Source organism: Gracilinanus agilis, chromosome 2 (genome assembly GCF_016433145.1).
Source record: "Gracilinanus agilis isolate LMUSP501 chromosome 2, AgileGrace, whole genome shotgun sequence".
NCBI classification, from domain to species: Eukaryota; Metazoa; Chordata; class Mammalia; order Didelphimorphia; family Didelphidae; genus Gracilinanus; species Gracilinanus agilis.
The window spans coordinates 545,839,390-545,855,987 of record NC_058131.1 but is presented as its reverse complement, the minus strand read 5'-3'; the positions used below and the strand labels follow the sequence as shown (position 1 = coordinate 545,855,987).

The 16,598-nt window shown below is 36.4% G+C and overlaps 1 protein-coding gene across 1 annotated transcript in view; it reads right to left on the bottom strand.

Moving 5' to 3' along the window:
• The window catches only part of FAM227B (family with sequence similarity 227 member B), a 336,182-nt gene that overhangs the window by 59,260 nt on the left and 260,324 nt on the right, over positions 1–16,598 (bottom strand). The window contains exons 9-10 of the mRNA XM_044660052.1: positions 9,840–9,925; positions 3,546–3,703 (exon numbers count right to left, since the gene is read on the bottom strand). Of these exons, the coding sequence (XP_044515987.1) occupies positions 3,546–3,703; positions 9,840–9,925 (244 nt within the window). The remainder of the gene's footprint in view (positions 1–3,545; positions 3,704–9,839; positions 9,926–16,598) is intronic.

Below are 16,598 nucleotides of genomic sequence, written 5' to 3'. Positions count from 1 at the left end.
AGAGAGAGAGAGAGAGAGAGAGAGAGAGAGAGAGAGAGAGAGAGAGAGAGAGAGAAAGTTGGTAAAAAAATGAGAGCGATGCAAGAAAATCATGAAAAAGGAGTCAGTGGCTTGGTAAAGGAGGCACAAAAATACTAAGAAAAATAACACCTTAAAAAGCAGGATTATTCAAATGGTAAAAGAGGTACAAAAATCCACTGAAGAGAAAACTTCTAAAAGAACAGAATTGGCCAAATGGAAAAAGATATACATCAGTGGTTCCCAAACTTTTTTGGCCTACCGTCCCCTTTCCAGAAAAAATATTATTTAGCACCCCTGGAAATTATTTTTTTTAATTTTAATAGCAATTAATAGGAAAGATAAATGTATCTGTGGCCATCACCGCCTTCCTGGATCGCTGCAGCACCCACCAGGGGGCAATGGTGCCCACTTTGGGAATCACTGATATACATAAATTCACTGAAGAGATGAATTTCTTAAAAAGCAAAATTGGCCTCATGGAAAGGAGGTACAAAAGCTCACTGAAAAAAATAGTTTCTCAAAATTTAGAATTGGGCAAATGGAAGCTAATGATTCCATGAGACACTGAGAAACAAGAAAATAAAATCAAAATAATGAAAAAATAGAAGAAAATGTGAAATATCCTATTGGAAGAACAACTAATTGGAGAAAAGATCAAGGAGAGATAATGAAAGAATAACTGGACTACCTGAAAATCATGATTTAAAAAAAGAGCCTAGCCATCATCTTTCAGAAATTGTCAAGGAAAATTGCCCTCGTATTTTAGAGCTAGAGGGTAAAATAGAAATTGAAAAAAACCTACCAATCACTCCTGAAAGAGATTTCAAAATGAAAACTCTCAGGAATATTATTGCCAAATTCTAGAGCTCCCAGGCAAGGAAAAAATACTTGCTGCTTACAGCTAGGAAAAAAACCCCCAATTCAAATATTGTGGAGCCACAGTTAAGATAACATAAGATTTAGAAGCTCTCACATTAAAGGATAAGAGGGCTTGGAATATGATAATATGGATGGCAAATAAACTAAGATTATAAACAAGAATCACCTACCCAGAAAAACTGAATATAATCCTTCAGAAGAAAAAAAATAGATATTTAAGGAAATTTCTAATGAAAAGACTAGAGCTGAATAGAAAAATCTGATTTTCAAATATGACTCAATAGAAGCATAAAAAAGGTAAACAAGAAAGAGAAATTATAAGAGATTGAATAAAGTCAAACTGTTTACATTCCTACATGGGAAGATGATTCTTGTAACTCTTTATTAGGGTGGTTAGAAGGAAGATAGTGGGCACAGGTGTTAGTTGAAATAATGGGAGAAGAGGGAATGGAAAGGTTTATTTCACATGAAAGAGGAGTAAAAGAGGTTTTATAATCAAAGGGAATATGGGAGGAGTACTTGAACCTTTCTCTCACTGGAACTGGCTCAAGGAGGGAATAATGTACACACACAGATGGGCACAGAAATCTGTTTTACCCTATAAGAAAGTATTTGGGGAGGAGGCTAAGAGAAGACTGGAATGGGGCTGAAAGCTGGGAAGGTGGATTGGGGGAGGTGACGATCAGAGACAAAACACTTTTGAGGTTAGGCAGAGTGAAAGGAGAGATTAAGCTAAATGGGGAAAAATAGGATGGAGGAAAATACACAGTAATTATGACTGAAAAAACTATAGAAAGATTTTCCTTTAAAGGTCTCATTTCTAAAAAATATTGAGAACTGAGTTAAATTTCTAAGAATATAAGTGATTTCCCAACTGAAAAATGATCAAAGGATACAAACAGGTTGTTTTCAGATGGATTAGTCAAAATTGTCTCTAGTCATATGAAAAAATGCTCAAAATCACCACTGGTGAAACAATTGTGAGGTGCCACACCACACATATCAGATTAGATAATGTGACAGGAAGAGAAATTGACAAATGTTGGAGGGGATGTGGAAAAATTGAGATACTAATACACTGTTGGTGGAGTTTAAATAGCTTCATCCCTTTTGGAGGGTAATTTGGAACTATGCTGAAAGAGCTATGAAATTGTGCATATCCTTCGACTGATATCACTTCTAGGTCTGTATCCCAAAGACATCAAAGCTAAGAGTCTACATATATGTGCAAAATATTTATAGCTGCTCTTTTTGTGGTGGTAGAGAATTGGAAACTGAAGGGTTGTCCATCAAATGGGGAATGGCTGAACAAGTCGTAGCATATGATTATAATGGAATACTAGTGAGCTGTAAGAAATGATGAGAAGGTGAAGCTAGCTGGGAGGTCCTGGGTTCAAATCTTACCTCAGACACTTCCTAGTTATGTGATCCTTGGTAAGTCCCTAACACACCCCTCACCCCTCTTCCCCATTGCCTAACCCTTATTCCTCTTCTGCCTTGGAACCAATACACAGTATTGATCTAAGTCAGAAGGTAAGAGTTTAAAACAAAAGTAAATGATAAGGATGATTTAAGAAAAACCTGGAAAGACCTACATGAACTGAGGTAAAGTGAAGTGAGCAATACCAGGAGTACAATGTACACAGGAACAGCAATATCATATGATGATCAACTATGGATGAGTTTGCTGTTCTCAGCAATCATTTTCCAAGACAGTTCTGAAAGACTTATAATGAAAAATATTATCCACCCAGGGAAAGAATCAATGGAGTCTGAATGCAGATTGAAGCATACAGTTTGAAACTTTATTTTTCTTGTTTATTTATTTGCTTTTTCTTTTTAAAACATGACTAATATGAAAATGTTTTGCAGAACTGCACATATATAGCCTATATCAAATTGTTTGCCATGTCAGTGAGAGGAAAGGGAGAGAGAATCTGGAATTCAAAATTTAAAAAAACCAAATGTTAAAAATTACTTTTGTGTAAAATTAGGAAAAAAATTAAAAGTAATATTATTATGATCATTTTCACCCAGAGGTGGTCTATATATCTCTCTATATATGTCTACTTCCATATATCTATAGTAAGAAACCCTTTTGCATGAGAGATAATCATGATCCCATTTTTCAGTCTAGACATGCTTGGTCTAATAGCATATAAATTCATAAGTTCAGCATTAATGCACGCCTCTCTTTTGAATATTCTTTGAATAGTCCTGGGATCCCATGACCAAGGGTGGGGCTTTTTTTGAAAAAGAAAAAGGTATGCTCTGGGAATGTTAAGAGTGACTAGAGATCTGTGGAATGACTCAGAAACCCATCGGATAGCACAGATTTATTCATTATCAATAATGTATTAATAAAAAAGCAAAATCAATTATTTAGTTTGGCATGGTTGTTAATGTGGCTAAAACATAATTGAATCTACCAAATTCCCATATTACTTTGCATTCGTTTCCCATATAAACATCACCTTAAATACAGAATGAAGAAAAAGTACTCTAAATATTCTCTTGAATATAATGAAAAGCGAAAAACTACATTAGTGAGAAATAAAAAAAAAGATTAGTATCTTTCATTGGCTAAGGCACTTAAAATTAGAATATTTAATAAATGACATATGAAACAAAATTGAAAAGGATATGGCCATTGGTAAATTTGAGTCATCCGAATACTAGAATACGGAAGTTTTGGATTTCTCCCCATTTCATGCACCTTCATATAGTATGATACCAGAGGACTCTGGCCTCCAATTTTGAAGAGAATACGGCAAAATTCTGGACCAAAGCCAATCAAATGAGACTGTAAGGGACAAAAAAAGTCAATTAAGCATACTTTAATGTATTTTCTCATTCTATACAAAACAAATACAATATAGCTATAGTTAGAATCACTATCAGATATCAGTTATAATAAATAGGAAGAAATAGCTAGAAAATATTCCCCAAATTATAGAAAATAATTAATTAAAGCTTAGTCATTGAATAGTAATATATCCAGGAAGATTTTTTCCTATTATATCAAAGAATTAAATTATCTCCTTAGCTAAGCTTCTCTTTTTTAGTCTAACCAAACAGAATACCTCTTTCATTCTACATCATTCAACAGACAGTGTATGATTGTAGAACACATTTGTTAAAGCTAGCATCAATTCACCAGTGAGTTTATCATGAAAAGCCAAAAAGTCATGATATCTTTTGTTAAAAATGTAGAAAAACAACAGACCAAGAGAATCTATCAGTCAAAACCCACTCTATTGGTCAAAACCCACCCTGAAGAGGGTTATGGATATGCATCTTATACTGTTGTGAAACTCATCTACAAGCTTAGGTAATGAGAAATCACAATCTCAATCTGAAGTACCTTGTAATGAAATAGGGCTAATGCCTAACTTTAGTGAAACCAGCAAGTTAAAAAGAAGTACACTGAATAAAGTAGAGGGAAACCAATTTTTCTGCTCTCCCAATTATTACTCTTCCAGTGTTTCATTTTGTTTGGTTGTTTTAGGAGGTTGGTTGATTGGTTTATTGAGAACTGGAAAAGGCTCTTAGAAAAAGGATTTTAATTGATTTTTGAAGGAAACCAATGTTTTTAAGTGGTGTGTAAGAGGAGGAAGAACTTTCAAGACATGAGGTGGGTACTCCCAGTCATAGGAAAGGCACAGAGATGGAGGAGGTTTGTTGTGTGTAAGGGACAGAGAATAAGCCAGTATGGCTGGGTATAGTGTGCTTAGGGGAGAACAGAATCCAGGAAGCCTAGAAAGGTAGAAAAGGGCCAAGTTTTGAATGGTTTTAAATGAAAAAAACCCCACACCCCAAAATTTCAATACTCAAACCTGGAGGTGAGAGGGAATCACTGGAATTTGAAGAAAGGAGGTGATATGGGTATTCCTACACATCAATCAAATCACTGTAGTAGATGAGTAGAGGATGGATTGGAATGTGGAGAAGCTTGAGGTAGGAAGAAAAATTAGAAGGCCATTGTAATAGTCTAAATGAGGTGATGATGGTTTTACTAGGGTGGTAGCCTTGTGATTAGGGAGAAGTGGATAGACATGAGAGATGTTCTGAAAGCAGAAATAAAAAGATTTGTCAACTGATTGGAGTAGTGGGATGAGTAAGCACAAGGTGCTGCAGATAACACCCAGGTTGTGAACCTTGGTGACTGAGAGGAGAGTACTGCCCTTCATGGTAATAAAGAAGTTCAGAAGAGAGAAAGCTTTGGAGGGAGGGAAAGATGAGTTCCTTTTTTGGAAATGTTAAGTTTAAGATACAGTACACCAAATTTGAAATGTTCAATAAGTAACTGATGATGAAGACTAGAGCTCAGAAGACACACACACACACACACACACACACAAACACACATATGGGAATCATATTTGCATAGAGATAATTGTATTTGTGGGTGAAATGAAAGGGAGGAAAGGGGTATTTTTGCTTTTTCCAGCATTTTTAAGGAAAACTAGTATTTTCCCATTTGAATATAATGCTTGATTTTGGTAATAGATACTTTCTATCATATTAAGATAATATGGTCCTTGATCTGTGCTTTGAAGGTTTTAAAAAATTTGGTGAAAGTCAGTCTTACAAAGTGTAAAAAGCTTTTTTTTTGGATTTATAGATAAAATCATGTGGTTTTGGCAATTATTGTTAATATGATTATATTAATTGTTTTCCTAATGTTGAACCACACTCACAAATCTGGTATAAATCCAACTTGTTGAAACTAAGCAATCTTAAAAAAAGAACAACAACAATGTAAACTTGTTTTCAGATACCACAGAAGTGAGGAGATGAAGAGTATGGCAGATCAAAAAAATATCTCAATCCAAGTTAGGGGCGTAGGTCATTAACATTTTCAAGACCTGGATAAAGAAATTCAATGCAACAATTCTGTTGACTTCCAGAAAGCAACAGTTACATCCGGGATGGCTCAAAATCAAATTTCAGAATTGAAAATTTCTAAAATCCAAAAAGTGGTCTCTCCCTTTGTCATTCTAAAATATAGCTATTATATACCTCTTCTAAGATGGTATGTAAAATTCAGGATGTGGATAGGGAAGGCTGATTGTTTACTTATTTTAGAATATTTTTCCATAGCTACATGAATCATGTTCTTTCCTTCCCTTCCTCCCACCCCACCTCCCATAGCCAACAAGCAATTCCACTGGGTTTTACATGTGTCATTGATCAAGACCTATTTCTATATTATTAGTATTTGCACTAGGGTGATCCTTTAGAGTCTACCTATCCAATCATATCTCCATTGAATCATGAGATCAAGCAGTTGTTTTTCTTCTGTATTTCTATTGCCACAGTTCTTTCTCTGGATGTGATTGCGTTTTTTTCTCATAGGTCCCTCAGAATTGTCCTGGATCATTGCATTGCTGCTAGTAGAGAAGTCCATTACATTAGATTGTGCCACAGTGTATCAGTGTCTGTGTATAATGTTCTCTTGGTTCTGCTCCTTTCACTCTGCATCAATTCCTGGAAGTTGTTCTAGTTCACATGAAATTCCTCCAGTTCATTATTCCTTTGAGCATAATAGTATTCCATCACCAAGAGATACCACAATTTTGTTCAACCATTTCCCAATCGAAGGGCATCCCCTCATTTTCTAATTTTTTGCCACCACAAAGTGTGCAGCTATAAATATTTTTGTACAAGTTTTTTTCCTTATGATCTCTTTGGGATATAAACCCAGCAGTGGTATGGCTGAATCAAAGGGCAAGCAGTCTTTTAACACCCTTTGGGCATAGTTCCAAATTGCCTTCCAGAATGGTTGGAACAATTCACAAGTCCATCAGCAGTGCATTAATGTACCAATTTTGCTACATCTCCTTCAAAATTTATTACTTTCCTTTTCTGTCATATTAGTCAATCTGTTAGGTGTGAGGTGGATATCTCAGAGTTGTTTTGATTTGCATTTCTCTGATTATAAGAGATTTAAAACACTTTTTCATGTGCTTATGGATAGTTTTGATTTCTTTATCTGAAAACTGCCCATTCATGTCACTTGCCCATCTATCAATTGGGAAATGGTTTGATTTTTTGTACAATTGATTTAGCTCCCTATAAAATTGAGTAATTAGACTTTTGTCAGAGTTTTCTGTTATAAAGATTTTTCCTCCAATTTGTTGTTTCCCTTCTAATTTTGATTGTATTGATTTTGTTTGTACAAACCCTTTTTAATTTAATGTAATCAAAATTATTTATTTTACATTTTGTAATATTCTCTATCTCTTGCTTGGTCTTCGATTCTTTCCTTTCCCATAGATCTGACAGGTAAACTATTCTATGTTCACCTAATTTATTTGTAGTTTCCTTCTTTATTTTTAAGTCATTCACCCATTCTAAATTTATCTTGGTGTAGGGTGTGAGATGTTGATCTAAACCCAATCTCCCCTATACTATTTTCCAGTTTTCCCAGCTGTTTTTGTCAAATAGTGAGTTCTTGTTCCAAAAGCTGGGATCTTTGGATTTATTGAACACTAGCTTGCTGAGGTCATTTACCCCAAGTCTATTCCACTGATTCTCCCTTCTGTTTCTTAGCTAGTACCATATTGTTTTGATGACTACCTATTGCTAGGCCCCAATCTTTCACTTTTTTTCATTATTTCCCTTCATATTCTTGATCTTTTGTTCTTCCAAATGAACTTTGTTGTAACTTTTTCTAATTCAGTAAAGAAGTTTCTTGGTAGTTTGATAGGTATGGCACTTAATAAGTAAATTAATTTGGGTAGGATTGTCATTTTTATTATGTTAGCTTGTCCTATGTGTCATTTGAAATTATTGTAAGCCCTGGAAGACTACGTCTCCCAGGACTCTCTCTGCTACAACTTTCCTTGACACCTCCCACTTCCTTTGGGGGAGGTGTCAGGGAAAGTATAAAAGGGAAAGTTTTGGCGCCTTTTCCCTCTCGTGACCTTGGAGGCTGGCTGGGCTCTCTCCACCCTGAACCTTGATCTCTCTCTTGGTGCCTTTTTCCCTTTCTGTCTACCTCCAAGTTTTCCCTAGACCTTTCCCTTTCTAATTAAAACAAAACCTAGCTATTCAAAACCCTAAAGTTTTTCTCTGATCATTCATTTGAGGACTCATCAATTTTCCCCTGCAGGCCTTGGACCACTACCTTCCTTTCCCTTCCTCCACCTTCCTCTCTCCTTTCTCCCATCTATCCTACCTTCCTACCTCAATCCCTTCACTTTCACCACACACCACCTATTCATGAGCAATTAATGTTTTTCCAATTGTTTATGTTATCTTCTTGATACTTCTTTATAACCATATTCTCTGGTAGCTGCTGCACTAATATTGAGTAGAATTTGTCAGTTAGGAAGTAAATTTCTTGGATCAACTCAAAGATCATCATTACTGTCACACTACCAAAATAAGGAAAGCTCATCACAACGTGAATCTAAAAAAGATGTTTAGTGAACTGGGAAAAGAATTTTATATTGTGAGGAATATCATTACATTTTACATGCCCTCTGCCCCAGAGATCCTTGGGACAGAAATATTACTGTTGGACATAGATGAAGACAGAATGGTCTAATATATTCTAAAATATTATCCCCTCTGAGATAAAATATGAGATCTTGTTTGGTGTACAAAGCCTTTCAAAACCCAATCTCCTGCTACCCTTCTAGTATTTGCATACTTCACTCTCTGGCACATACTCTTCCATCCAGTGACACTGGTTTCCTTGCTGTTCCATGAATATTTCTCTCCATTTCTCTGCCCTTGACATTTTCTCTATCTATCCTCCATCTTTCTCTTTTCTATCTTCCTTGGGTCCTTCAAGTTCTAACTAAAATTCTGTCTTCTAAATGAAGCCTTTCATATCCCATCATTATTCTAATGCCTTCTCTTTTTTTCATTATTCCCTGTTTTTCCAATACATAGCTCACATGTACACTCTTATTTGCCTGTTGCTTCTCTCATTAGATTGTGAGTTCCTTAAGGCAGGACCTGTCTTTTGCCTCTTTTTGTATCCCAGTATTTAGCATTGTGGCTGGCATATAGTAGATAATTTTTATGACAGTAAAAACCTAGAGACAAATTAGGTGCCTTAGGGTGGAGAACGTTTGAATAAACTAAGGCATATGAATATAACAGAATATATTACTCTGCTGTAAGACATGGAGGATATGAGGAATTCAGAGAAAACTTAGCAGGCTCATATGAACTGATACACAGTGAAATAATTAAAATCAGGAAAAGAATATAGGTAATTGCCATAATGATGTAAATTCAAAGCAAATGATAATGAAGGTAACTGCTATGTAATACCAATCATCAATTTTGGCCACAGAAATGAGATGAGGAAATATGTTTCTTCTCACTTTGGAGTAGTGAGAGGCTATGAGAGCAGAATTTTGCAAATGTCAGATAAATCTGACCATATAGATTAATTCTGAAATGAAAGAGATAGAAATATATGTTTGTAGTGAGCAATTGTTAACTTTTCAGAATGAAATGAGGTTTTCAGAGTCTTCAAAATCTATTTACAAGCAAAGAGACAACTTGGCATAGCAAGTCAAGGACTGATTTTGGAGTCTGGAAGACTTTAGTTTGAATCTTGCTTCAGGCTTCTGCTAACTATTTGATCCTTGTCAGGTCCCTTAAACTCTCTGAGCATTAGTTTCTTCACCTGTAAAATGGGGATAATAATAGTTCCTATTTTACAGAATTGCTGTCAGGATCAAATGAGATGATGTATTGAAAGTGTATTGCAGGCCTTAAAGTACTATGTGTGTGTGAGATCTGTGATATCATATAAATTGAAAACAAAAGAACCTTTTCTGATCAGTTGAATTTTCCCAATGTACATATAACAGACATGTAAATAACATTATTATTAATGTTAAAGCAAACAAAGTTGCTGTTTGATGACATTTTCTAATAAGACTATAATTTACAATTAATGGATTACAAACCTCTTTTTTTCCCATAGGCTCTTCAGGTGATGGAAGCAACACATTTCTGTATTCCATTATTAGTTTTTCCAGGTCAAATTCCAGTTCTAAAATACAAATACAAGTGTTGTTTTTAAAGTTCAATATCTCTCATTCACAAAAAACAACCAGTTTATATCCTTCTCCCCCTGGAAACACATTTTTTACCCCTGGCATATGGAGGGGAATTGATATGGAAAAGAGCTTAGAAAATCATAGCAATAGTATCCCTTAGCTTCTACAATTTGAAATGATATTAACTTTATTTTCTTTTGCTCCTGGCAAGCTATGGAAAGAACACCTGACACAACCAATATACCCTGGTATTATAGATGATCTTTTTGTAAAAGAAGACATAAATCTATGCCCCACCTGAAAAGCAAAAGCTCCCACTATTGCTCATCAATTCTTGCATAGTTCTTTGGCTCTGTTTTGTCTTTTGGCTTCATGAATGGGGTCAACTCCTACCAGAGACATATTGTAATCTACCTTTATCAGATGAGGTATTTAAACCTCTTTCCTCCTCCATCTTTCCTAGGTGGCAGAAGGATGAATACCATCTTGTTAGGAATTATGGTCTTTGGTATCCTAGGACTATGAGGTAGCTTAATCAGTTATGGTAATGAGTCAAAATTATTCAATTTGGCAAATATATTATTAAGTGCTTTTTATGTACTTGGTATTAGACCAGCCACTGGGGACAGTAAAGTAAAAAGTCAAATAGTCTTTGCTCCCAATAACTTTCCATCTACCAGAAGGATGTGACAGAACAGAGATGCACACCAGAAGGAAGGTAATTAAAGGGGCAAAGGTGAAGTCAGACAAAATGTTTTAGTGAACTTTTTTGCATTGTGAACTTGTCTGGTGAAATCTCTTTCCAGCACCTCTTCTTGGAATATTTTTAAATGCATAAAACAAAAAGCAAAGAATTACAAAGGAAAACAATTATATTGGAATATATATATGTACAAAATATACTAAATATAATGTGGAGTCAAGGTATTTTTTTGTTTTTGTTGTTGTTTTGTTGTTGGGATGCAGGGCATCCCCAAAAATCTTGGTGCAGTTTAAGTTGTTAAAACTTAAAATTGCATTAAGACTTTGGGGATAACCTATATTTATAAAATGATATCAGAAGTTAAATGAAAAAAAAAATAAGAATGGAAGTACCAGTATTAACTACATAGAACCATTTAAGAATATGTAAAAGGAGGTCAGCCTTTGGAGAGAGGAATAATAGTAGTCTAACAATAGTAATTAAAGCTGAGTGTAATAAGAGCATATGATTCCTATTTTCTCTTCCTTTCCCCCTCATCTCCTCATCTTCTTATGCCTGGACTATTCCAATAGCTTGCTAGTTAATTTGGCTGCCCCAAGTCTCTACCTACTCTAATCCATCCTTCATTCATCTACCAAAGTAATTTTTCTAAAATATAGGTCCAATCATGCTGCTCCTCCGAATCCCACCCCCAACCTCAAATAAACTATTGTGGCTCCCTTGGCACCTTCAGGGATAAGTGAAAAATCATCAAAGTCCCTCTTAAACCTCCCCACCTCCAGCACCTTCTCAAGCTTCCAGCATTTTCTCTGGCTGTCCCCTATTCCTGGAATGCTCTTCCTCCTCATCTCTACCTTTTGACTTCTCTGACTTCCTTCAAAACTCAGGGAAAATCCAAGTCTTTTTTAATTTTAGTGCCTCCCTTTTGATGATTATTTCCACTTTATCCTTTATATAGCTTGTTTGTATGTAGCTATTGTTAAAATAAAGATAGACAAAGGCAAACTTGCAAAAGACTGGGGAAAAAAAGCATGCAAGAACCTTGTGGAAAAGACTGCAAAGGCAGTCGACTGCATGCTTGGAACCATTTGGGGTCACATTCCAGAATGAGAGGGAAGGATAAGGAGGAAGACAGAGAATACCAGGGGGTGCTTTTGCCTTGGGATGCTGGGAGTGGGGGAAAAAGTGAGCTTCTGGTGGCCATTTTGATCGTTTTGGCTGAGCTCCGGACTTACCTGAGAAGATCCAGGAATCCAGAGACCCTTTACCGGATCCCGACCCTCGTCCTGATCTTGCTTTAGTGCTGAGAACCCCAATTCCTGGAGATTTCATGTCAGTGAGGGAAGTTTCCCAGGACAGAATCTGTCTGCCATACACCGAGCCAGACCACTTTCAGCTTAAGCCTGTTGGCTTCTAGCTAAAACCTTATAATCTGAACTTTGTTCTCCTTTTTTGGACCAGCTAGTCAGATTTTTGTTAGCTAGAAGGGTGAAAGGCAGATAGAGAGAGTAAAGGGGTTGGGACCAAGCAGGTCCAGTATCTGAGTGGGAGGAGCTAGAACCTGGGAGCTTAGGAAACTCCTTTTACCCTGGTTCTCTACGCATCCCGCTATTTATAAAATAAACATCGTTTATTTGAATACCATCAAACTACAGTCAGATTTTGTGTTAAACTTACAGAGGACTGGTGTGGCTGACTCCTGGGCCTACAAACTAGGCCAGAACCACTGTTTGGGTCATCACTGATCCAAACCTCAATCCACACTAAGGGACCTGTATTCAGTGGGTAAAAACCCCCCATTTCTTTTAGTTGGCCGAGGCAGCCAGGCTAGAATCTGGTCAAGCCGTACAGACTTTAGGGAAAAAGCAGCCATTTCTGTACAGTTTGAAATTTGAGCCTACAAAATCCTGAGAAACGGTAATTGGTGGCCATCTTGAAAAATTATTTCTGCTTAAATCTGCCTGGTAACAAGACCAGCGAATCAGAATAAAGAGTTTTCTGATTGGGAAAAAATTTAAAGGGCCAGTAGCATTTTTTTTTTTAAAACTGCAAAAGGCTTGAAAAAGGCAAAGACACAGAAATTCATTGTGATAATGAGGGCAGGAACTTGCCTTATACACTGCTTGTTAATCTGCAATAACATACTCTTTATAGATATACCAGAAGCCATTTATTTTCTGATCAATATCTATGGCAATGCAAAGTTATTGAAACTGACATTAGGCAAGATAATATCAAATGTTCCAGTGTTGTTCTTCTAATGTTTACGATACTCAAGATCTATTATACAAGCAAAAAGATTGTGTTTAAGATACTAAACAGAAAAGCAGTAACCCAAAACAATAATGAATTAAAGATGCTGGTACTCACATTAAAGGATTCTGTGGAACAAATACAGCAAACTTTAAAAGAACAAAAAAGGAAACTGAGGCAAACAAAAATAACTTAATTGAAAAGATAATAGGGATTCCCAACCAAATGCAAGTGAGAATAAAGGAATTAAGGAACCAAGCACAGCTGCTGCTACTTTACTACCACTAAGGGAACTGCAACCCAGCTAGTGCGATAATTCATCTAAAGACATACAAACCTTTTAGTGCTAGTGACCTAGAAACACTGAAAAATGAATGCCTTCTTATTTTGAAAAACTAAATCAGTGCACTAAGGAGTTTAAATGGGCAATCAAACTCTATGAGCCTAATTTTGAAGACACTGATCTTTTATTGTCAGATCTGTTTACAAAGAGGGGAAAAAGTAATTTATAAGTGAAACACTAGGAAACCCAGCTTTCACTTCATGGCCATCCAATGCAACAGAACTTGATATAAATTCTGTCCAAAACTTCCTTTATACAGGCAAGGCAATTTTTAATTGAAGAAATGAAAATACATGGAACATGTCCTGATACCTGGTCTACATTTGAAAAAAAATTAGACAAGATCCTGGGTAGAATCTGTCTAGTTTATGCTTAACATAAGCATACCAATTGACTCCATTGACATCACAGAAGAGACAGATGTACATGAGCCTTTGGGCCACAATGGACACATAACATGTGGGCAGTACCCTGATGCCAACGCCAATGATCCTAATTCAACTTAAGAGTCAATTCAAAAGTTCAGAAACTCAAATCAAACTGTAGAAAAGGGACATCGCCACATATTCTTTCTACCTTTCTTTCTTTTTTCCTTAGCCCTTTGCCCAAGTTCCTTGAATATTTTCCTCAGGTTAGCTTTCATATCCTCTTCAACATTTTCTACTTAAGATTTTAGAGTTTGAAGGGACATTAGAGATCAACTACTCATTTTGTAGATGAGAAGGAAAGTGATTTGTCCAATGTTGCATTTATGGTAAGGGACAATGTCTAGTTTTTAACTCAGGTCTTTTGACTTCACATCTGGTGTTCTACTCCACCCTACCAAAAGACCTTACATTCAACTCTTAGTTTTCTCAAGATCACAGTCACTCTGTTGGGCAACATCAGAGATGAACAGAGTAGAGGCATAACTTGCATAGCATTGTTCTTACCTACCTCACTCCTCCTTAATGTTATTAATAAACTATACATAAACTCAGAGGAGGGTAGCTCCCTTCCATCAAAATTCCTTTTTTTCGTTCTTTTCTCTTCTTCCCTTTTCAACATTATTCCTATGGAACCAACACCCCTTTCTCCCTTTGTCTAGTGTCCTATTTTCTTGGTAACAATTAACATTAGGTGTAGTAGGATTGTTCTTTTATATTGTTTAGGCCTACAGTTCATCACAAAGAAAAAACAAAAGCAAAAGAGCACAGGAACTAAAGCACTGAAGACTGAATCAATGAGTTGGTGCCTATTTGCTACAAAATTTTAAAAAGCATAATTGTATGCTATTTTATTGACCTTGGCCTTTTTCTTCCACTTCCACTGTGAAGAATTCACCATATATCTGGACTTAAAATCTTGTCTATATTCGATTCAGATTGCATTTTAAATGCTCAGCATGAAAAGGGGTTTTAGCTCTATTTAAAAAGCAGACCATTGGAAGTTGAAATGGCGAGGCAGGCTTCTTGGTTTCCAGGTGAGAAAGATTGAGGAGCTGTACTAATCAGATTTAGTCTTTAGAACTGGAGAGTAATGGGTGGCATGAACTACTACTATCCTACCTTCTGTCTGCATATCACCTAGACCAAAAGCTTAAGATTAAGGTGAGATTAGTGTGGTGAGGCCAGTGAGGCCTAGGTTGATCCCAGACCTGGGACCTGAAGCCAGGGCTTGAATGATAAGAGATCCAGAGTACCAGAGACAATTATCAGCAATTTTAACTTGCAGTAGGTTGGTGAATCAGAAGTGGGAAGACAGATCTCCCTCTCTACACTTCTCTGCCTTCCATTGTTCAATACACTGTGGTCTGGAACTGGGGACCTAGACCCAAATTCCTTCCCCTTTGTTCTCTCTCCACAATCTGTGGGCAAGTAAAGTTTAGAAATTCCACACACACACACTTGAACAATGGAGATATTAATTGGGAGCAGTTTGGGAAGAACTCTCCATATAGAAGGACTTAGTATTTTGCCTTCAATTTTTGTCTATATCTAATGAACTCCTTCCTTCATAGGAGTGAAATCTGTGTTAAAGGCAGGACATCCCAAACCTTTCATCAGCTACAGGGTAGCTGTAGTAAAAAAAGATTTTATGATAATAAAAAACATTAAAGAGGACTCATGGCCTGGTGGCTAGAAAGCTAGGCTTGGAGGCCTATAGTAGGTGAGCAAAGATCCATAATTATTTAGTAATGGCTATATCTTCTTTGATTCAGAATCAGTATTGAATTGGAAAGAGTGATGTAGAAGAAGGCCTTATCATCCATCAACTGGGGAGACTACATAGAATTATAGGGAAGAGAAAGAGTTCCCTTTGGATTATTCTATTTCACACATTAATGTCTTTGTCCTGTGAAGGTGGGAGTTACTGCTTTAGATTTAGATAGAGAAGATTCCAGATATAGTGGATTAGATCAACAGATTTCTCACTTTTAAAATATTTTTGAAATTTATTCAATAGTATCCTCCTCTAAATTCAGAGCCCAGGATGTATGGGCATTTAAAAACTTCGTAGCATTGAACTTAATAGTCTGCCTTCCATTTGGAGTCACAAGGTACTACAGTGTAGGAGTTTCCCTTGTGTATGTATTATTTTTTTTTTTAACCCTTGTACTTCGGTGTATTGTCTCATAGGTGGAAGAGTGGTAAGGGTAGGCAGTGGGGGTTAAGTGACTTGCCCAGGGTCACACAGCTGGGAAGTGTCTGAGGTCAGATTTGAACCTAGGACCTCCTGTCTCTAGGCCCGACTCTCAATCCACTGAGCTACCCAGCTGCCCGTATATGTATTTTACTAGAGAGAACTGGATGCAATGATTTGGCCAATGGACTAAATAGAATGACAGTTGGTGAACAATCCGGACATTATTTTCATTTGCTGGATAATGACTATAGTAGCACACTTATTTAGGATTATGGAAAAACATAAATTAACTTGGACCGCTACTGTTATTGGAATGTTCCACAGATCTCATAGTATATACAGAAGTTATCATACATATGCCCAAAGGGATCCCAGAGACAGTAAGGAGGGATAGATCTATTGTGGCGTGAAATGTTTAGGGCGAGTGGGATGGTCTAAAATTTGAGCAACGGGTGGTATTTAGACAGGCAGAGAGGCAAGGGGTACGCATTCCAGGCAAACAATATAATTGCAAAAGTATAAAAGGGATAATAATCAAAACATATTTGGGAGATAGCAAGGAGTTCTGCTTGGTTGGAACAGAGATCTGACAGCAATTTTTATAGTAGAGGAAGGGCAATAGAGAAATCAGGAGGTATAGTCATGCTGGTTTAAGCATTAAAAAAACCAAACAACTTATTTTTTTTCAAACTGTTATATTTTATCTTAGAATTAGTTTTAAGTATTGGTTCCAAGGCAGAAA